General features: G+C 40.6%; 1 protein-coding gene across 1 annotated transcript in view; it reads left to right on the forward strand.

Annotated features, from left to right (window-relative positions):
* Positions 1-23,993, forward strand: part of odad2 (outer dynein arm docking complex subunit 2) — a 57,017-nt gene that overhangs the window by 26,386 nt on the left and 6,638 nt on the right. The window contains exons 13-22 of the mRNA XM_073488045.1: positions 5,774-5,920; positions 7,923-8,132; positions 9,186-9,419; positions 10,140-10,250; positions 10,411-10,565; positions 15,742-15,922; positions 16,026-16,087; positions 18,488-18,602; positions 23,257-23,445; positions 23,674-23,895. Coding sequence (XP_073344146.1) covers positions 5,774-5,920; positions 7,923-8,132; positions 9,186-9,419; positions 10,140-10,250; positions 10,411-10,565; positions 15,742-15,922; positions 16,026-16,087; positions 18,488-18,602; positions 23,257-23,445; positions 23,674-23,895 — 1,626 coding nt within the window. The remainder of the gene's footprint in view (positions 1-5,773; positions 5,921-7,922; positions 8,133-9,185; positions 9,420-10,139; positions 10,251-10,410; positions 10,566-15,741; positions 15,923-16,025; positions 16,088-18,487; positions 18,603-23,256; positions 23,446-23,673; positions 23,896-23,993) is intronic.

Here is a 23,993-nt window from a genome sequence, read left to right on the forward strand (position 1 = left end):
CATCCCTGCGGTACCGCTCCCATAATAGAGCAGGAGATTGGGTTTGTTCTTGTCATTAGTAGCCTTGCTATGAAGTCTGCTGTAGACTGCAGAGAAGTATGAAACCTCATGCATCGTCTATGGCTCGACCTCTGCCAACACACGCTACTTCTCTCTACTATGGCTGGCAGTGGCCCAAGTCCACTTGTCACCAGTCCAGCATTGTAGACGTGCACTCTTATGTATCTCAGCACTTATATTCAATATGCACGTTTACCCCTGCTGGGATCAAGTCCAAGCCAACACACACAATATGCACAAAATATTCACAACAAAATGGTTTACGAAAAGGGCCTGAGGTCAACAGGGTATCATTGACAGCCCTATTAACCCCATACCTGCTCCCACATGCTGAGTGCTATGATTTATAGTCCTGGAGTGGCTCAGGCAGGCCAGTCTGTGTCTGCACAATCCAGTCTGTTGCTCCAGAGGAACCAAACTAGAATAAGACCTCCATTCAGTAATATAAAGGCATCAACTATGAAGTAGCTCAGGCTGAGACACCTTCAGTTAAGGAAGAGACAAAATGTGTAAAGCATCTTTAAGTGGCAGATATCGGGTTCACTTTATGAATGGAATTTGATCCCTCGTACTGCGCAATCTCTTCTGAATCCTTTTTTGACTATATGTTATGTCATCAGACAAGGGGATATATTATTTTAACAACTGCCTATAATCATTGCTAGATGAGCTGCCACTGAACTGCTGAGTAATAACTTTTATCTGCCTAAATAGCATGTGGCAAAGGAGTGGTACTCCTCTAAATTCTGTTAATGGAATGTGTTATTGTAGAGGTGTCCTGTATGTAGTTGCATCAGTATTGTTGGATAAGTTTGCTGTATACGCTGTCGTTACATAATTCTCTAGGCCTGAAGAGGGTTTACATATTATCTGTCACTTCTTTTTACCTTAGTGTTTTGCATTGTGATTTATATGTATGTAACACTTTCTGTATTGCTCCATATGGATGGCAACGTATTCTGGCGACGTATCTTACTTTGGTCCAGACTCACATATCTCATTAACAAATGGATAGAAGAAATTTTGTACAGACATTTATAGTTTCCAGAAGATGAATCCATCACATTGGTGAAAACCCTGACTTTTCCTCTCGCCACCATGGGGTTGGCATTTTGGTCCAGAGTGAAATTGTATTTACAACTATTGGACGGATTGCTGGCAAATTTGGTACAGAGCAGGGCTGCACAATTTATCGAAATATAATCGAAAACGCAATATAGCCAAGTGGAATATCCAAATCGCAAGAAGCTACAATTTTTTAAAAAGGTAAAATGTGTGACATAACAGCATCATAATGAAGTACTGCAGAGATGCATTGGTCTACAAATCTTGTTTCTCCAGAAGAAGAAAACATGTTTTCCAGGCACATGCCCCAATAAATGTCACATCATCTTAATCTTAATAGTATTTTTCAGTGAAAATGAAAATTGTGATACAAAAATTATCATTCCCACTAATCTTGACTCACATCGCAATCGCTGTATCTGTAAAAATAAAAATATAATTTTTTATATAATAAAAAATAATCGCAATATGATTTCTTTTAACACATTCATGTTCTTCGCAGGATGAATCCTACTGACTCTGGAGATTTCCTAGAGATCTAATTCCATAACCAGGTCACTGTCAGTAACAGCAAAACCTTATTCATTTATTTTACAAAACTAATGACATTCCAATAAGGCTCAATGGTACTTTCTGTTAAGTGCGAATAATCAAATGGCTGAACCTAGTTTATATTACCTGCAAAATTACCAGGATGTCCTACTACATGTGGTTGCAGCATGCTTTTCTGGCTATTCTGACCCACAATCCTCTGTGCAGCAGAAGATACATCACATACATCACAGCGTGTTGCACGAATGTTAACAAAGCCGAGAGAGCACAAACATTTGACAGCTCACTGACAGATGACAGCTCATTTGACAGAATGACAGATGCAATTTAAGCACATATAAGCAGCCCAGTACTACGTTCTTTTTCCTGCTGAGGCTGCAACGGATATACAGTAGGAGCAAGAGGGTCAAAGTTCAAGATGCACTGTTTTTATGAAGTAGTGTTCATTCAGTACGTTCCATTGGAACTCGGAACTCGGAAAAAACAATGTCCAACACAGAAAAGTGCAATGTAGAGTTGGACAAGATCTGTGTAGCCCGAGTTCGCCAACATTAACACACAAGATGTCACAGCAGTATAGCAGTGCACAAAGTGAACAATTACTTTTTCCCTTTTCTTCACTTTTTACTCATATATGTAGTGTTTGTTTTGTAAAACATGCAGTAAATACAAGTTTGTAGTTGTCATTTCACTTTCATTTAGTTGATCTGTTTGCAGACTTTTTGTCGAAACACCCGTTTGCAGCGAGCATTCATGTTTCTCCGAGCAGATGCACTGGGGGCGCTGGGGGGAAGTCTGGAATACTCACCAAATTCCAACTTGCAATGGATCACACCATGAGTCCCAATTACATGCATAGTATACAGCATCCAACAGCAGCTGCAGTATGTACTGAAATTAAAAAGAAAAAGTATGTGATTCAGAACGCACTGTATTTTACGATCTTTACGACCAACAACTTTATTGACTGGAAAAATTATCTTTTAAATAGACAAACATCAAATGTGTGATTCATAACACAAGTCAAACAAGATCAAAATTGTATTCCCATCGACTACTGTACAGTTTTTTCCCCCAAAATAAGGTCCCAGGAGGTCCACTGGAAGGGGCGTGACATTGGCTCTCTATAATAGCTAATGTCAGCATTATTATGGATCTCACTGTTCCCACCAGTTTAAGGTGAGCCCATGAAAGCCACCAGTGTGCGGTCAGTGTGATTGCTGTGCAGTTCAGACTCACTGCAATTTCTTTAATCTCCTGAAGATATGAGTCAAAGTTATCATCAATGTGTGTATAAGTTTCTTTCTGCTGCTGTTTGTCACATGGACCCTCACGTTAGCAGTGTTAGCTGACATTAGCTAATCTTAGCTGTGATTGCTGACATTAGCTAACATCAGATCTATCACCAGCAGGACCGCCAGACCAGAATAATGTCAATTAAAAATGAACTTTAATCTAGCCCGGTTCTACGTGAAAGAACAACAGCAGAGAGAAACAGACTTGACATACCTGTGGTTTAGAAGTTTCAGGTGTAACTGTGGGAGCTGTGGTTTTACTGTTCTCAAGCCCTCCTCCTCTCCTCTTACCGGAGTCCTGTGTCCTGTTGGCTCTGAACAAAGTCTGCCCATCCGCTTCAATAGCTTGATCCAGGAAGTTAGGGGTTAACCACATCTCTGTGAAGATGTGCACACAGCAGTCTCTGATTTCCTGTTGCTGAGTCGCACTTCTTCCACTTTATTCTCCTGCGATCAGACATTAGCCAGAAGAAGGCTTGATAGAGGAACAGCTCTTGGTCCAAGTCGTGTCAGCTTAGCTCTGATGGCCTTTATCTCCTCTCTTCCTGGGGTGTTTGCAGCGCTTTCTGTGATGTTTGGTCCCGCTGGTCTGGCTGGCCACTCAGCATAGGCCGCTGGTGGAGATCCTCTCACAGTCTGCTCTAATAAAAACCTCATACTTCCTTTTCTGATGTTGATGAGTGCATCTCTATCATAGGCAAAACGTGCTTCAGTAGAGGGGGGCATAGAGGCGAAAAAATCAAATCAAATCAAAAATGTAGCGAGGATTAAAGAAGCTGTCTTAATAATGAGTAAAATATATATTAAAAAAGAAATCTATGAATGTAACTTGTGAATATAATGACCATTCAACTTATTCTTGAATTACTGCACGCTGACAAAGAAATATTCTGCTCATTTTGGCACAGGAGCATTTCATATCCAGGAATTCATATCATAAACTCTACCACTTTCTAACCCAGTAACAAATAGACCACATTTTCGCACCATGACCAAACCCGGTCCAGCCATGAACTAGGTTTTGACCTAGTCTTGTTAAATTTCTTGTTCCAAGATCGAATAGTGTTTGAATTGGTTCCACTTTAAGCATCTGCCCCATCATGCTCAGAGAGTCAAAGATCTTTCACCATTAAAGATAGTCAGATGTTGTCAATGTTTTAAAGAATTTCGACAATACTTCAAGACCAAAGCTCACAAAAATGAAAGCACATGATCTGTTTTCCCAGCCATTACTCCTAAACATAGCCATTTTTTCGTTGTTTTTACAAGGTACGAACCTTGCCTGTTGAATCCTTTGAAGAGCAAGAGTGGAGGAGACAAAGGAAGCAGTAGATCCACTGCTGTTAATGTGCAAATGGTTCACATTTAGGCTAGCATCACGATATGGAGAACACATGTGGCTGTTATCCTGCTGTGTCAGAACGCTGCTTTGTGAGGGAGATATGATCAAACACCACTTGAGACTGTGGTATTGGTCCACGCTGATGAACAGCTGCATGAAACAGATTACTGCCGCAGCCTTCTATATAGTGATAGGCTATTTTCTACTTACGTATATGGGTAACTGGTAGTAGGACATGCCACATTCTTACGTTTAGTTAAATAATCTGTTTAGGATGGTCCTGAAGTCTCAAATTGTTTGAGAAGTGTGCAACTAATAAAGGCTTCTGAATCTTGGAAGGGTTGAGGCGACCTTGAATCTGCAAGATGAGAATTCTATCTGTTGCACATTTAAACCGCTGCAAAAAAAGGCAATAATATTTGATTGTTCACTTGCCAGGAGACTTTGGACTGGACGATTCAGTGTCACATATCAAAGCCATGTAGCAGGTCTAGTATTACAGCAGCTAACTGATGCATTTTCGTACCATGAGCTTCTGTTTTATCTGACTACTGATTTTTTCCCCTTCTTGTGATCAAAACCATTGCGTGTCAACAAAGTTTGGTATGCAACTGCGTATGATGCAGACTAAATATGGTGATATTAAAAACACCATTGCTGCCCGCCTGGATGGTATTTTAACATTCTCGAAGCACCAACCCCGAGACTAGTATTTTAAGTGCCATAATACTGTCAACATCCATCCACAGTGAGGATATTATGTGGATTTATGCACTGTGAGGAGAATCTGAAAAAGGACAACAAGTATTTGGTCACTAAATTTAGTCTGCCACTACCACACATGTTAGGTTGTGACCACACATGTCCAATTTTAAATCTGTGTATTGTTTATTTTTTTTCGTGAACACATGTGTTCGTGTAGTTCAGTGGCAGTAAAACCTAATCAGTTTCCTGCCCTATGTGTGCGAATGGGCTTGTATTTAAATGAAACAGCAGATTTTCCCCCCTCAAACACTTGTTGATTTAGTAATGTTGTAGTTGCTAAGTTGCTAATCGCTAGGGTGCAGGTCTTAAATGATTTGTGTGTATATAGCAACTGTCAAAACATTAGTTTCAGGGTTTTAGTCCTAATAGTTGTCATCTTAAGGGCAATGTCTAATGGATTCTAGGCTTGACCTTGTTGTCAGTACTCAGTGCTCTGTTAGCAAATAATTTCTTTCCATCAGTGTTTACCGCCACAAACCACAAACACTTAGCAGGCTGTGGCTTAAACAAAACAACCCCAGCAGGAGTGATATTATGTGGGGAAACAACAGAGGGAGAGGGAGGGCGGGGAGGTGGAAGGAGGTTTGTATCCTCCTCCCTTTCCAAATGTCTGTTTAATGTTTAATTTCCCCCCTCCTCTGGTCCTTTCTGTCTCCCCTTTTTCATTCATTCATGTTTGGCATTATTATTACAGGGAGGCGATCAGACGGCCACTGTGCTCACCCTGTGCGCCATGATGGACTTTAATTTGATGCAGGAGACGTGCCAACTGGCCATCCGGGATGTAGGTGGCCTTGAACTCCTCATTAACTTGCTGGATACAGATGAAGTCAAATGCAAAGTGAGTAGCTGTGCCAAAGCTGGACCTAGATGGCCTACAGGCATAAACAGAGCCGGCTATGTGTGCCAGCCTGTGTTTTAGTTACAGAAACACTAGCACTGGGTAGAGAGCGTGCCTTTGAAAGACACAGGGTAGCAATTATTCACCAGTTTGCCTAATGATGTGTGGGTGCTTTCTAACCCGATTTTATTACGGCTTTCTGTCCTGTCTATTTTTAGCAGAAATGTGGATGAATGTTTGGCTACTGGATATTGTTCTATGTAGTCTTAGTACAAAAGAAGGCCTCATGTTGGCATTGGGGCAATAGTTTCTTTCCCACATTACAGATCTATCATTTTTAAAATATTGGTAATGCTTTATATTTATGTTATAAGCATTAGTTAAAAGGTACAGTAAAAAGGCCCCTATAAGTTCTAATAAGATGCATATTAATAAGACTGTATAAGTATTAAAAAGGTATTATGGTGTTTTTTAACCTTGACCCTATATTTACGTGTTTTGGTTTGTAAATGATTTATACTGACCCAAAAGTTTTGGATTCGGTCCAGTAAATCGGCTCAGTTGGCAGCTGCGACACAGCTACAGAGTCATCCTTTGGGGCAACTCCAACTGTCAAGAATTACGTCAATTAAAAGTGCTTGTTTTTTGCCACCGACAGGCTGGGTTGTTATTCTAAGTGTCTGACGACATTATAGAAAAGATTCCTGCAGCATTAGACCACATTTGGTAAAAAGTGACCAGAAACACAAATCTTGCTTGTGGAGAAGTGTCGCTCTGGAATCTTGCGAGGTAAGTTGTTACCGTAGTTGCCTCATCTAGATTGTCAAAATCAGTTCAATATTCCTCCATGACTTTGGAAATACATTCTGACTGGTAGTTCCTTGTAACTCCAAACTCCACTCTCCGACTCTGACTCACGCTGTTGTTTTCCTGCATGAAAACTCACCTCAGATATCAGAGTGAGACTTTACCCTTACCGAGACTTCTATCACATGTCTATCTCTGTGGGAATCAATTCCGTAATGTTGTCAGAATAACAACCTCAGTCTGTCGGTGGTAAAACAGCAGTTTTAGTGCACATAACTTTGACAGTTGGACTTGCCCCGAAGGATTATGTTGAAGCCGTTGCAGCTGTGTTGCTGCTGACAGAAGAGGCAATCTACTGGACCCGAATTCAAAAACTTACTTAAGTATGAATCATTTACACCCCAAAACATGTAAATATAGGGCCCAGGTTTAAAATACCAGAACTACCCTATAATAATAGCATCACAATCGTGTTTACATGTTTATTATGCTATTATTAACACTTACATAGGCGTATTAATGTTAATATATATCTTGTAAGGATTTACAGGGGTTGTATTACCTAATTAAAGATGTTATTGATAACATTCAGCCACTAAATGTGGAGTTCCATCTCCCCTCTACCCTTGCATTCACATCAGAACCCCGCTGTTGTTCGAATCATCTACCCCCTCAAGCTAATGTTGCTATCGCTAGCTAATGTTAACGTTGCTATTGCTAGCGAATGTTAAGATTGCTATTGCTAGCTAACGTTAACGCTGGGTGCATACTGTAACTCAGCCATTTTTTTGTTGTCTTTTTTCCACAAACTGGCAGCTACCAAGACTGTTCATCACCGACAAAACAGAGATTCAACGTGATACCAGCATCGTTATATTATTGGCTGACAAACCTTGTTCAAACTTGGAACCAGCTGTCAACATTCTTATACAGAGATGAATGAAACATCACAATCATTTTGGACCTGACAACATTTTTGTCAATTATTAATTCACAATCATCGTAATGTTTTTAAGGAAAAGAGATACTCTTATTTTGCACCTTTCTACAAGCTCTATAGATGTATTATTTAAAAAAAAGGGATTTATCAACATAAAAATGTTATCAATATGAGCTTTAAGTAACGCGCATTAAGGACCTCAATATAAAGCTTTATCTGACAGTGTGTGAAAGTTTCATCTGTGTGTGTTTTTAGATCGGATCTCTGAAGATCCTGAGAAAGATTAGTCACAACGTGCAAATACGTCGAGCCATTGTTGATATGGGAGGCCTGCAGAGCATCGTGAAGATCCTGGACTCACCAGTCAAGGACCTCAAGGCCCTAGCTGCTGAGACCATTGCTAACGTGGCCAGGTTCCGCAGAGCAAGGAGAACCGTCAGGCAGTACGGCGGTATAAAAAAACTGGTGGGTATACTTAAAATTCAGGTTAGTGGTGCAACAAAAAATTATTAAAAAACTCTCTGTATTGCCAATATGATGTGCAATAGAAGAGAAAACTGCGGAGCAGAACTTGATCTGTCTGTATTGGTGTTAATGTACATGCAGTACAGTGGTAGAGTTTCCATTAAAAACACTTGTCTGTTTATGTCTGTGTCTAGTTTGTGATTTAGTACAAACGTTTTCGCACTAAACCACAGACACCATGGAACCTTTGGAAAAACAGGATGGTGCCTTATTCTAATTTGATCCACGTATTACCATTACTATTTTGTTTAAAGTGTAAAACACATATCCAGACTCTCCTGAACTACTGTATGTTACTTTATGCACTGCAAGTCACCCTTTCATACCCTTTTCACACTGTATGCAAATGCCAGATAGCATCCCATCCATCCCTTTTCACACAGGTTTTGAAAACAGCAGAGTGGGTGCTGGGGCAAAACAGATAGAATGTCCCTGACATCCTCTGACCTGCATTCATGTTTGTTGACAGAGGGACCTGTGATTAAAGCCTCCATGCCTTGTATATTTTCCTCAGCCCCAAATCGGATGTTCTCATGTGCAAGTCGCTCGCGGAGGCAGATTAATTTCACGCTATGCTACAAGACCACCTTTGAACTGTGCTGTGTGTTATAACTTTGCCTGCTCTGTCTCACTGGCCAGGAGCTATGGATTAGAACACTGAATGATGGCCATAAACCGTCACACTGGGCTTTTCAAGCCTAACATCAACATCTATCCTGACAGTTTTCCACTCCTAGCATCTCTGGCTTTTTCATCCTTGCAGACCCAGTGGTAATAGAATTTTAATTACACCCTTAATCACAGCCAACAACTTCCAGTGCCATCTGGAACAGTACATTATCACTCCAATCGTGCAAGCAAACTTTTCAGAGTCCTTGAATTTATGCGTGGAAGTTTTCTGCTAAACATGTGTGGTCTTGTCTGCTTGTTTGCACACATTTCATGTTCATGTTTATTCACATGTAAGTCCGGGCCCCTTGTCTCTCTGCTCAGGTGAAGCTGCTGGAATGTGTGCCTAATTTAGCCAACCTGACTGCAAACCAAGAGAAGGATGTCGAGGTGGCTCGCTGTGGGGCTCTGGCTCTGTGGAGCTGCAGCAAGAGTACCAAGAACAAGGAAGCCATCCGGAAGGCTGGGGGTATCCCTTTGCTGGGATGCCTGCTCAAGTCTCCACACGAGAACATGCTTATTCCTGTGGTAGGCACCCTGCAGGAGTGCGCTTCAGAGGTGAAGGAAAGAGTTATTATAGTTTTGTGTTTTTCATTTGTTTTTATTTTTTATTTGTTTTCAATATTCTTGTTTTCAGTTGAGTTTAGTTTCAGTTTCCAGAGGGTCTGCTCTTTTCATTTTCATTTTTATAATTTAGTTTCTGTATTAGTTTTAGTTGTTTTTAATGCAATATGGAGGGTATTTGTCTGGAGCAAGAATAGTTATTACAATAAGTACAAAATATCATTTCAGTTTTATTTTTTCTGAAGTCTACTTTTTGTTTTTATTTCAGTTAACTCAAATGTTTTTTCATTCAAATGTTTAAGTTTTCAGTTTAGTTTTGGATAACCATAATTACCTTGAGGGTGATGTACTGTACATTATACTGTACTTAATTTGGCACACATAATAAGCCATCAAAAAAATCAAAGATCAAAGTCCATGCATTATTCCCAGAGAAATTAATGAAGATGTTGAAAAACGCCCTATCTCACAATGATAAGAAAGTGAAAAAACATTTCTGGATGAATCCCTTTATCTGGATCCGTACCAAAAGTCCTATTCTGGGCCCAGACCCATCCTCCATCCAAGTTTCGTGAAAATCCATTCAGTAGTTTTTGTGTAATCCTGCTGACAAACCAACAAACAACAAATACAAATATAAAATATATGTGACATAACTATACATTCAACAATTGATGTTGTTCATGTGGTCTGCCAATTGTCATGTCACTGCAGGAAAGCTACAGGATTGCCATTCAGAGGGAGGGCATGATCAAGGATTTGGTCAAAAACCTAAGCAGTGACAATGATGAGCTACAAATGCATTGTGCCAGTGCAATCTTTAAGGTACCTGTTTTCTACACTCTTGCCCATAGTCTATGATAGAAATGACCAGAACTGGAAAAAAAAGGACAAGGAGTAAAATAGTCTCTGAGACTATTTATTTTCTCCTAAGTAGACCCAGCTTGTAGAGGCAATAATGCAGACCCACTGTTTTACTTTGTAGTGTGCCGAGGACCAACAAACTCGTGTCCTGGTGCGTAAGTACAAAGGTTTGCAGCCACTGGTTTCACTGCTGAGCAAGGCGGACAACAAGCAGCTCTTGGCCGCTGCCACCGGGGCCATCTGGAAGTGTTCCATCAGTATGGAGAATGTAGCTAAGTAAGCCACGACACAGGGTCCCACCTTATTACGTCTTACCAATACACACACAAACTCAACATATGACAGATACAGAAACACATTTTAGTAATATCTTTTTGTTTGTGTGATTATATGTTTTTTAATTAGTGGTGACAGATTAGTATGACTTTGATAAATCAGTCGTTATACATGGGAACAGCAGTCTAATGAGCCTCAGAATGAGAGTGGATTAACAGCAATAAGGCATTTCACACACGTGCCTTAGCCTTTGGAAAATGTTCGCTAAGATGATGTGGTTAACAGCATGTGAATACAGCATGTGAACACAGAACACCAGTCAGGGGTTCAACTGACTTGCGTGCATTACGGTCGTCATGCCATCATCACATACAGTATTTATACTTTTTATTCACTCATGACTAGCTGTGTCACTTTTTCCACTCACATGCTATTGTCATGTCTCCCTTTCTTTACCATTGTTCCAGCTTGAAGTGATTATTTGCTTCAAATGTAAAGTTTTTGGATTCTTTCCGCTCCGATCATTTATGTGAGTGTTTGCTGCTACAATTCAATCTTTCCCAGCGTTAACAAATGCTCAAGTCAGTGTGCTGATTTTATAGACTTCAGTGATGTGTAAGTCAAGTCCTGTTAGTATTTAACCAAATGTAGGCATACTGAAAGAATCAGCCTTGAGCTGGTGATTGTCTAATGTCAGAGGAAGCAGGCTGACAGAGCCTTTAATCATTTGTCATGGAAGGCAGAGGTTTATTTAAGTGTCATTTAGCCTGGATGCTTCAGCTGTGACATTTCTGGATGGGTTTTTGACTTGTACTTAAGTGTTAGATGATTAGTCAGTAATTTGCCCTCTAAAATAAATAATGGCCAGAGAGCATGCCCTGGCAGCACTATGCATTTCCACTGGTGCGTTTTTGAAAGAATGATGTGTGTAGTGTAGCTGTAACTTTCTTATTCGGTGTGAGACCCGTGCTATTATATAACACACATACAGTAATTATATATCTTTGTAACATATTAATCAATTCAAAACCTATTCTTTCAAGTGTAGCCACAAACTGATAAGACATTGTCTTAGAATTTGAGGCTTTTCACTGAGGTAAGATTATGTGAATATGCCTTTCTTTTCACTCATAAAAGGCAGGGCTGTATAGTTGAGTTGCAGTAGAATTCTAGAAATAACAAGAAGAAGAAGCAGAAGCACTTCTTCAGGACATTTCTTCACCTCATATATCATAACTGACAGAATGATATCCTGCATTTAAAGTCTAAGTTAAGTCCTCCCAACTGGAACTGAGCGTCTGCTGTCACATCAAGTTAAGCGAGGATTCCTTTACAGGAGCGGAGGAATGACAATAACATTCTTTTAAAGCAACATGGACAGATCGTTGTCCTTTTAACACACGTCATGAAAGAAAACAATTTGATTTGATTTATTTTAATTTATTTATATTATTATTGTCATTAAATGATTAAAGATAGTGGCATAGATACTACTTTATAGACAGACAGTGTTTAAAAGTACAAATCAAGCTTATAAACTGGCTTCTTGATAATTTTAATTAAAGAAAAACTCATACTGAAACTCATACATACTGGGAACCCTTCTGACTGCAACTTGGCATAATGATAAAACAAAGTAACTGTACTGGCCATGAGTAATGTGGCAGCATAATACACTTGCTGCCAGCACAGGCTCCCTGCCATTTGTAATGACTTGTCACACTGTTGCTATGTGAAATATTTATATTACTACTGATAATAACAATAATAGAAATAATTATAATGATGCCATTAATCACATGTAAACCACATTTAGTGACACTTCATTTGCAAACACTAAAAAACACTTGGTTGCCCTCACTCTAAATTTACCATGTCACAAAGGTATCCGAGTGAGATTACCAAGAGACCATAATATTTCATGGTTTCTTTCCCATCTGTGTTAATGTTTTACTTTGTTTTTTGGATGATGTGGGCAGCTGGATGTGTACAAAGGTGATATGTGGCTACCTCTTCAGGAGGAAACCAGCATGATGCATGGCAAATGTTTTAAATGCACACTTGAATGTGTAAGTGGATCTGTTTTTTTTATCCTCTGTCAGGCTTATTTGAATCACTTTAAATGTCTAGGTCAGTGACCACGCCATTACTGTCAAAAGGCAAAGGCTGCTAATGGTAACTGTTTTTTAGGGGCATGCACTCATTTCAGAATCAATCAACGGCTGAGTGGTGTACTGAATTGAAAATCATTTTAGAATATATTTTTTTATATATTATCATATATATATATGAGTAGCAGAGTGTGGATATTTTTTCACTTTTCTTTCATTCAGAACATGGTCAAATGAAACAGACCCCGTGGCCCTTTGCAAACAACATCACTTTTTTCTTTTATGTGACTAATGATTTGCAAGGTCTGGACAGTATTGAGGTCGGGAGACCGCTGCTCAAGACAAGTAGCAGCATGTGTAAGCCATTTTCCTGATTAATGATGCATCAAAATGGGAGATGATTGATGCCCTGAAATCTAATTACATTCATAACTATGAAGTACATAAGTGTGTTTGTTTTAAGACCACATAAGCTTGTGTTTTTTGTAGGGCTTCCAATATTATATGGATGGCTGTACCAAGCCAGGCTTATATGTGCAACTGGAAATGCCTTTGTAAAAGTGGAAACACTGAAACATTATTTTTTGCAGATTTATGCATGCATCGATATGTGGCCCCTTGAGCCTGTATACTGAGGTGTTATTGACACACAAAAGTGCTGTAAAAAGCCTCAACAAAAGTCTGAGGGAATAACTTCGCAATGGAAAGTCACGACTGCCAAGTCTCGACTGTATTTGCCAGCACAGTAATGTTTGGGGTCAAGATTGTGGGGTTAGCTTTCAATTACTGACTACCCCTCCATCTTACCTCTGTTCCAGCCCTATGATGAGCACACCATAATTGCTCCTCCAAATGATACTTCTCCTTACCTCACAAAAGTTTTTTGCTCACCCAAGTAAGTCACTGCTCCGCTGTGTCCTTTTAAATGAAATAAATTGATCAGTTAGTTAAATTTCACAAGCATCAATCTTTCTCTTTTTGTCATGATTGCTAAGCAGCTCTGGGTCCCTGAAATGTCTTACTTTGACATGGGCCTTCCTCAAAGCCAAAGTTAGAATGAAAGGCAGCAGTTAAGCTTTCTGCACTTAACTGAATGTGTGATCTAGTGCAGAAGAATGAGAAAAGTAAAAGAAAGGAAATCAGTCATAAAATTGCGCTACACAGAAGTCCCACTGTGGTTCCTGTGTCCTCCGACAGGCTTTAATAAGCTTCCCGTTGTGTGGAGCCCAGTGTTTGCAGTGGAAGCCGCTCCAGGCAGTCTTGTGTAATTTTACTCTTGCCATCACGTAATTAGCTGGGATTGGCTTAACAAAAATAGGCATGACTTACCGTTCATTTATCAAAAGTTATGTCTGTGATTACAAGATAATTTCACTGTAGGCAATTGCAGATGACACTTCAGCGCTGACATGGGAAAACCATTGTTTTTCTTTATGGCGATTTTCACTGAACTTAACTTTGGCAGCTCCTCTGATCATTAGCAGTGTTTTCACTTGTAAGAATAGGTGTGTCAGTGGACCCTGACCAAAACCAAATGACCTTGGCCATCTACAATAGCTTACGGGCTGTGCTGCCAGCAACCGTAACTGTGAATAAAAACAGTCATAGAATTTAACTGTACATCAGAGGTTTGTTGAGGTTTTTTGCAACCACGTTATATCCCTTTTAAATGTTTACTATAGTTTACCACTCTATAGCATGGGCAAACAAGGCAAAATCACAGCAAAAGAGGGAGGGAGAGTTTCCAAACCGCAGCAAAGCTTTGGAAATGGAAGTACGGACAAGGGACAACTGTGAGTGGCCGTGGGAAAACTGCCTGTACTACTGGGTTGCAGTAACAAATTTATGCCTGTATGGCTGTGTGCACTTAGATAAGTAATAGCATGTTTAGCCGTGAGGCTCCAGGGATGGCAATGTTGTTGGTCTGCTGGTCTGTCTGTCAGCTGGTCAGACCACCACTTTGGTCCAGACTGAAATATCTCAACAATTATTGGACGGATTGCAATGCTGGTTTTTGCTGACATTCATTGTCCTGAGAGGATGAGTCATATTTATCATCACAATGACTTTGATAATCCAGTAACTTTTCATCTAGCACCACGGTCAGAAATTCCACAATTTTTTTTCAGAATTTGGTACAGACATTTATGATTCACAGGTGATTTATCCTAAAAAATTGGCGAACCACCAACTTAACTATAGCGCCACCATGAGGTTGACATTTGTGTTTTATTTATTGTGTTTTGTGTTTTAACTATTAGTTTGATTGCCATGAAATTAAGCACATTTGCATTGTTACTCTCGGGATGAATTGTAAAACCTTTTCTCTTGCGCCATCATCAGATCTTTGTTTATGACCACACATCCTGCAAAAACAACAATGACATTCCGATCACCCTCAGGTGTGCTTCCTGCTCAGTGCTAATTAGCGAATCAGTATGCCCATATTATGCTCATATTCAGGTTCATACTTAGCACCCTCTATCTGAATTGTCCACATAAGTACCTGTGTCTTTAAGGCCTCTTTCCTGAAAAGCCCAGTCTGCTCTGAATAATTAGCTCACAGAGGCCTGAGCAGGTACCGCCCATTGTGTTTTTGCAGCCACGGCCATGGTGGGGGTGTGGCTGAGGGATGTATAGTTGTGACATTACACTTTACAGATGTCCTTAACAGCTTGTTTAAAGGGATTTTTTTATATAGTACCTAGACCTGCTTTATAGTAACAAAAGACAGGAAATCTCACTTTCTACAATGCAGGACCTTTAAACTAAGATCCGTTCACATTTAGCTATGCCTAAGTACAGCCTTTCCTAAACGTAAACATAAACATATTAACTATTGTACCTCCTTAATATCAGCATGCTGTGATTAAAATTGTATTTCTGAGCATGTTAGCATTGTGAAGTTAACAGTTAGCACAAAGCCCCCGTGCCAAAGCCTCTAAGAGCTAGAGTCTTTGTCATCTATTTTGTTCATTGATTTCATTGATGTAGTGAATATAATTTAACAGTGTGAAGCCATTAGTTAATAAGATGCCTATCTTCCTCTTTTCCACCCTTGAAAGGCTTCAGGAGTACAAAGCCCTGGAGACTCTGGTTGCCCTGCTGACTGATCAACCTGAAGAGGTTCTGGTAAATGTAGTGGGAGCCCTGGGAGAATTTGCCCAGATACCTGCCAACAAGGCCACCATCCGCAAGTGTGGAGGCATCAAGTTGCTAGTTAACCTGCTCACTGGAACAAACCAGGCATGTTGTGTTTTTATCTTACTGCATAAATGTTTATCTGATCTTTAGAACGTATTCCTATTTTGATTCATGCATGTATTTTCTATTTGTGTCATTTAACCAGGCGCTGTTGGTGAATGTAACCAAGGCAGTGGGCGCCTGTGCCACAGACAGAGACAACATGGCGTAAGTCTCCCTCTCTTGCAGGGCATCCAACCAGCTAACATTGACATTTAGAGTACAGTTGCACAAGGCAAACGCGTGTTTTTGTGTGTCTTTTAACATGTGATTCGTTGCTTACTCACTATTATTACTGAATTAGCTCCAAACACATATTCTTGGCCGTCTATTGACGTCATATGTTTTGACAAGGAAAAGACATCAATTCCAGGATCTCAACACAATATCATTAACGTGTTATGGGCTGATGCTTAACAAAATCTATGTTCTTTTAATCTGTAATTATACAGGTACTTTTCCCTTTCATCCACAGCATAATGACAGATTTTAAAAGCTTTGTTTATTGTACCTGCTGTGTTAAATACGGTTGTGGTTCCATTCCCGGTGCTTTACTATAACTTTGTGGTCACTGTTAGGACTTGAGCTGGTCAGACGAACATACCTAAAGCCCTAGTCTGTCCAAGACTACATGGCCAAGAAAACACAGTGAACCACATTCCAGAGCAGTCTTTGTTCAATGTTCCTTTAACCTCACCCTCAATCTGTGCTTCATTGCTTTTACAAGGCTGTTATGGACTACATGACCCTTCTTAATTAGCACTGGACACAAATACAACTTAATGACTGAGTTTATATTGTTTGTTAGCTGTTAAGGCTATCATATGAGCCTTTTACAATAGCTTGGAGGAAAAAAACAACGGGTTCAATAAAAAGCGAAGCATATCAAAATAAAGCCACTGACTTCACACAAGAGGCGTGTTTTGCATTGCTTCATCATGTTCTCCATGTTTTCTCACAGTGTATATATTTAGGCCAGACTGTAATTTTTCAGCCTTCACAATCGGCTGTAAACAGAAAATTCTTATTTCAATGGCTGCTCTCTGTATGTTTTGCGGCAATGGCTTATTTTTAGTCATGTATGTGTACAGTAGTTTGCTGAGCAATTAACATAACTCAAATTTGATTGTTTCCTCCTCCAAACCAACACCGCCGGAGCTGTTTTTCACATTCCCTGTGATTAGACAATGTTTGGCTTGCCAGCAAATATGATGATGCATAATACCACACAGTAAGCTACAGCATTATTGTCAGTTAACATGACTTAATTCTCCCAACAGAAACTTTTACTCAAATACCACATTCTGTTGATCAGCTCAATCATTCTCTCCTCATCATTCTTATGCAGGTCATCCATAACTGCAAAGAGCCTAAAACAAACCCTCATCACTTTCAAGTTTTCCATGAAATACTCATATGTTTGTTTTCATTCTCAACCAGTAGGCAGTGTGTGGCTAATGACATTGCGCCTCCTCCACTGAATCCTGTGTAGCTACAAGAGTGAACACACGTTGTTTAATGCCTCCAGGGTTTGTGGTCTCCTCCTCTAATTCATCACTGTCAGCTGCGACTTCATTGGTAATCTGTTTCATACCTGCTTCATGGGAAGACAGAGCTGTTTTGGCGGATGATATGACGCTTCACTTTTGTTTTTGGTCTGGATTTAAGAGGCCCCGCAGACTGGAATCTGATGTTATGATCCCTCCAGACTGATTTATGTACAAACGGAAGACAGATGGTGCAGGGGACGTCCCTGATGAGTGTTCGCTCGTTGCCAGTCACGGAGATACTGTGATTAGGGAGTGTTTAAGTAATTATGACAGCATTCAATGTCGGCCTTGTTGGTGGAAGCACACATGGGGAATACGTTACATGTTATTTACACCAGACAACGGGTGCACTGTGGCGTAATTCTTTGGCTTCCCAGACCCTGACTGCAGTTTTGACTACAGTCATGTATATGACATGAAATACAGCTTGTGCCTAAGTAAACTTCACTCAGACTGTATGAAATATAGAGCAACCTGTCTCTGGCTCTGTTTGATTTGGAAAGAGGTCCTCTTTTTGGCTCTGGTTGAAAAACAAGCCACCAGCATAAAGTGTAAGTTTGTCTCAGTTTCTATTTATAAACCCATGTATGAAGGACTATAAACAGATGTATGCGAGTTAACCTCTGGCCCTAGTATCGCCAGGCTTTTCCTTGAAGATTGATTTGAGAGAGCAGACAGTGGGTGGGTTGCAGGCCTGGAGAGGAAATGAACAGGGCTGAAGGCAAGTTGCGATGAAAAGCCAATGCTGAAATCAATCGACGCTTTGATCCAACTTGGCTATAGTTGCTATACTGCTACTGGCCAGGCTGATACAGCCCCAGCTTTGAGAAACAGATCAGTAACACTCTTAAATCCTTCAAGCAGAAATGTATTCTTAATGAAAGTACTGATTGAAATTGCAACACTTTTCTCAATCTTGTTTATTCTTTCCATGGTTATTTCTTTCTGTTGTTTCCCTCATCATTAGTCTCCCCTCTACCGCTATTTACACTACTTTCCTGTCTCTCTCTCCCTACAGAATCATTGATCAGCTTGACGGAGTCCGCCTGGTGTGGTCGTTATTGAAAAACCCCAGTGCAGATGTGCAGTCCAGTGCTACATGGGCCCTTTGTCCGTGCATTCAGAATGCAAAGGTACAGTCCAGTGAAGAACATTTGTCTTCTGCCTCTGTCCTGTGACTGATGAGTGAAACACACCCAAGGCACATAGAAAGCCTCTAAATCAAAGAGGTCTGCAGAGTTTGTGTTGTTTCAGAATAAAGGGTCATCCTGCTAACAAAACAGAGGCCTGCTATCACCATGCTTGTCTGCTATGCTCTCCCTCTAACCTACTGCTGCTGGGAGGTTAGCAAGGGCAGAGCTGTGTCAGAGGAGGCTTAAATGAACCTCGGGCTAATATGAAGCAGAGAAGCCTCCTTGGCACACTGGGATTGGTGAATTGGGAAGCAGGCAGAGGGAAAAGACTGAGTAATATCCTGTAGCACGGCTTCTGATTTCCCAGCTGAATATCTCCCTTCAACATGCTACTTGTTACAGAGGCACACTATCCAAGCATAGGGCATAGGGTAATAGAGAGTTTCTGTGAACCCTGATAAAAACATTGAACACATTGATTGCAAAAGAACCTATTACACTGCCATGAATACTACTTATATAATTTTAGATATAACTGCTTAATGCACAAAATTGTAAGTTTGGCATAGGGATAACAAATACATTTTTCCAGGGCAGATACAGATTTTTAGTAATCAAGGAGACTGAACCAGCCTTTGGAACTGATATATGTTTACAGTAAAAATAAAAATCTTACTGTCAAACTTTAGAATAGCAAGTGATGGGATGCTACTAAGTACAATTTACTCAAGTAATGTACTTAAGTACAATTTTGTGGTACTTGTATTTACATTTTCTGCTACATTTTACTTCCACTCCACTACATTTTGGAGGCAAATATTACACTTTTTAATATGTTAATTTGATAACTGTACTTACTAGTTAGTTACTTTGCTAATTATTAATTATTTCATCTGCACATCTGAGAAAAGAAACCTCAATTCCAATAATTAGAATAATGCTGAATATCGGATCCAATAATCAGGCTGATAATAGGATGATGCCTAGTTTAGAGGTCCATAAACATGACAGATGTTTTCTTTAAAGAAAATAATTGATTATACCCATCAAATTCTGTGTATAGGTTTTGGGGAACACTACTGCTTGTGTGAAAAATAATGCAAAAAGCCTTTTGTGCCCCTAGAGAAAGCACTGTGAAGTCTGATAAATTGCCTTAAGTGATGTCACTTGGGTGGCTACCACGGTGGGTCCTAGGGTTCTTCGTGAGATCCAATCAATATACAGGCAATGTGTATTCTCCACAGCTCCACCATCACGTCCAAACATGGCCACTTCTGGTTCTAAAAACCTAGATGACTTTGGCCGTAATGCCAAACTCAAGGCCTCATAAAAGCAGTCTACAAATCAGTGAGTGACATCAGGGTTGGTTTACACTTTGCCACTACCGGCATAACACACCCAAATCTCTGACTAAACTGTTGGTGGTCGAGTTGCATTTTGGGTAACATAGACGCCAGGTTTTGACAAGGGAGAAGAAAGCTTGTAATCTAATTGTTTTTGATACAGTTTTAAAAACTGTCAATCTGTCAAGTCAGACAATGTTATGGAAGTGTAATGAATACCTTTTAAAACATTATGAGCTCCTTCATGACATCGTCACAGGCCTTTTGCTTAGTGTTACAGAGCAGTGTTGTCATTCAACTCTAATTACAGTTACACATAAGCACGTCTTTGATGCTCTGATCACATCATCTCCAACTATAAACATAATGTTGTCCTATTAGATTGTTGCTGTGATTAAGGTAAACACTTGTCAGTGGGACAATGTGGTAAAGTTTTAACAGATATATTAGGCCCAGGCAGGTATGTTGGGGGTGAAGCCCCTTTTTTTTTGTTGGCAGGAATTTCTCTGGCCCAGAAATGTAGTGAAAATGATGGATGACAACCATATGGAGGGAGAGGGAGACCGCGTACCCACTATTGAGTGCTAACAAAGTTTGACAATGTTTGTCTGGTCGTCAGTGTGCCAATTTTGAGGGAAATTCATGAACATGCTTTTTGAGTGATTTTTCCTAGGACAGGGGCATTGAAAAGAGCTAAATAGCACTCTTTGCCCATGGAGTTGCGGAACTTGATACAGCTGCTTTGGTGCAGTCGTTATTTAGATAAAAATCCCATGTGGTTTGAGTTAGCGGTTCCATAGTGGATTTATGAGAGAGCCGTGGTATAAATGCATCTGCTAGATGCTCCATACAGTACTGCAGCCCCTCCACAGACACAGACGCTGTGCTCTGTGCCCACAGGTCCACAACTTAAACTCACTTAATACCACTGTAAAGAATCATTCAACTATCTTTGTTGCTTCAGTCAAGGAAGTAGAACCTTCCCCGTCACACGTAATGGGGTGTATCATGAATTCACCTGGACAAAGAGGCACATTTAGATGCATAGTAGCCTGATTGCTCCAGAGAACGGGTCAAGGCACGTTCCTGCTGTCTGAGCCTGGCTTGCTCCCCTCAGCTTGAGATCACTCACAGCAGATAGTGTGTTTTCTATTTCATGTCATCCTGGGTAAGAGGAGGGGAGAGAGAGAGGATAGTGAGAAAGACCTTTCCGTGTGCAGCCTCATAATGTTGTGGCTTTCAGATCTGGGGGCCTGCCCAGGCCATGAAAGAGATTCTGGCTGGTCAATCGCAGCTGGTGGCTTGAGAGAGCTTCCTCTGTCTCAGGGACTCCTGGCCAGCCATCATCAGTATTCCTGAGGAAGGGCTTCCTGTGTGTCAGGGGGGCAGCTCCTGGCCCCGGCAACCCCCCCCGGCACCGCACACATGGCTCATCCTCTGGCACAGCATCACAGGGCCCATATACAGCACCCTGGCCTGATCTCAGCTGTGAGCTCTCTGTTACAGAGGGGAACACACCAGAACATCCAGCTCTCCTGGCTGTACTCTGAAACTGTAAATCAGTTTTTGTCAGTGCTGAATTTGATGAAATACCTTAATTTATAGAATGAAGAACAACCACAGAGTGCTCATTATAAATTCTGTGATTACTGTATTCCACAGTACAATGCCATACATCAGCACTGGACAAGTAGACTGATGTTGAAAAGGACTCCAATTAAGCATGCTTTGTGATTTGCATCCATAATTGTAAGCCTTTGGGGAAATTCCTGTTCTATTTTCAAACCACTGAACATTACAGACGCAGGCACCTCAATCTCTTCTTCCGTGGCTGGCGATACGTTGAGTTCTGATTTTAAACAGCAGCCTGATGTGCCAAGCCATACTGAAGCCAGTGTCTCTGCCAGCTCTTCCGCTGTGGTTCTCTCAGCACTGCCTACCAGCCTGTCGGTTTGGTAGGCACAGCCCCATAAGTGGCTCAGAGTCCTGTGGTAGCAGCTGCTGCCTTGAAATCAGACCATGAGGCCTTGAATCTACACTGTGTGTTGGTCTGGGGCCAAGGCTTTAAATGACACTTCTAAGTAAGCTCTAAATTCTATGTTTCCTCCTCATTATGACAAGTCAGGGTGAGAGTAGGAGAGGTTGACAAAGATGTCAAATTTATTGGTTTGTTCACTCAGATCCACAACACAGTTCTGCTGTCGGAGAGGTTGTTGTTATATTTGAATACATCTGTTGTACACAGAAAACAACCGAGTAACTGCTAATTTCTGCTTACTGTAGTTCCTTTATACATCCATGACTGTAGCTACTGTTAGCTTGTTAGCTCAGTTAGCCGTGCAGCAAGCTGGACTACCAGAAGAGTGTTGGTGTCTGCATTGCAACACAGGAGCTTTGGATTGTTGGGAGAAAGAGGTTTTCAGACACAGGTTAGCTGGTTAGCATGTTAACTTCAGTAGATATCTCTTCAACACAATACATAGATGTCTATGACATAACGTCAACACTTTTATTTCTTCACAATCAGTTGATAATATTAGTTAATTTTTCAGTGTTCTAAATTCAAATTCCTACATAGTGCGCCTCCAAGCAAACAATATATCAGAAAACTTAACATGACAGTATACAGTATCCCTGAAATTGAAATTGAAACTTATTCCTTATCAACAGGAGAAATTGTCTTCAGATCACATTACAAAGTGAACAAGAACAAAAAGATTATTACATGAATGCAGATTTTTAACAGTAGGCAGGGGAAAAATCCTTATCCATAAGTTCTGCAAAGTGGGACATAGGCCATAACTGTGTAATTAGGCTGTTGCTGTTAAATTACATTTATCACAGTGTGTTGAAAGTTTGGGTAATATCCTGTGTAATTATGTCTTTGAATACTGCAATCTGTGCAATACTTTAAATTGTATTAAACAATGTCATGCATAAAATGAACAGATATTAACATATATATGCTCTGATAAATGTTTACATTTTTAGACCCTACCCAATTTGGTCAGGCAGACATGAGCTCACATAACTCCTAACCTGCGACATACAAACATATTTTTCTTAAAGCTGTTGGAAGGATGTAGGTTGTCTCCAACACAAGATTTCCCCATGTCCCTTCATGCAAGAAAAGCAAGAAAGAGATTGTTGGACTTTGACTGTTGCCTGGCTGGTAAAAATACTGATTAAGCGTCCTTTGTTTTGTCTGCCGTGCTCTCCTCTTTCCTCAGTCATTACACTACCTCTCTCTTCATCATCCTCCATGTTCATTTTGACTGAGCACCAGCTAATAACACATCCTTTGACTTTAGGATGCAGGGGAAATGGTGCGCTCCCTTGTCGGTGGGTTGGAACTGATTGTTAATTTGCTGGAGTCAACAAACAACGAGGTGTTGGCAAGCATCTGCGCTGCCATCTCCAAAATAGCCAAAGACAAGGAAAATCTGGCAGTTCTCACTGATCACGGGGTTGTCCCGTTGCTGGCCAAGTTGACGAACACAGTAAGTACACCTCACTGCTGGAGACAAACAACTATTCACCATCACTGCACTCACTGTCAATAGACAAGTCGTTACAGTGGATTTAAGTTAGCCTTTTCCTACCAAAAATTCAGCTAATGAGAATAACATTGTTAGATTTTGCCTTTGCAGAGCTGCAGTACAGCTTGTTGTTCTCTAAATTGTAAAGACTGGTCTTCGGGGACCAATAGGATGTTCTCCTCTTCACAGACTGATGACAAGCTCCGTCGCCACCTGGCTGAGGCCATCAGCCATTGCTGCATGTGGGGCAGCAACAGGGCGTCCTTCGGTGAAGCTGGGGCAGTTGCTTCCCTTGTGCGCTACCTCAAGTCAAAAGACAGAGCAGTCCACCAGAGCACAGCTATGGCCTTGTACCAGCTGTCCAAAGACCCCAACAATTGCATCACCATGCACAGGAAAGGAGTGGTCAAGGTCAGTTGTAGAGCTGTGACTCCTTACTTCTGCTTTTTTGAAGATAAATCATTAAGTAGTAATTTTATCTAGTTTATTTGTTTTTGCGACTAAATCTG

This window comes from Pagrus major, chromosome 19 (genome assembly GCF_040436345.1).
Source record: "Pagrus major chromosome 19, Pma_NU_1.0".
Taxonomy (NCBI): Eukaryota; Metazoa; Chordata; class Actinopteri; order Spariformes; family Sparidae; genus Pagrus; species Pagrus major.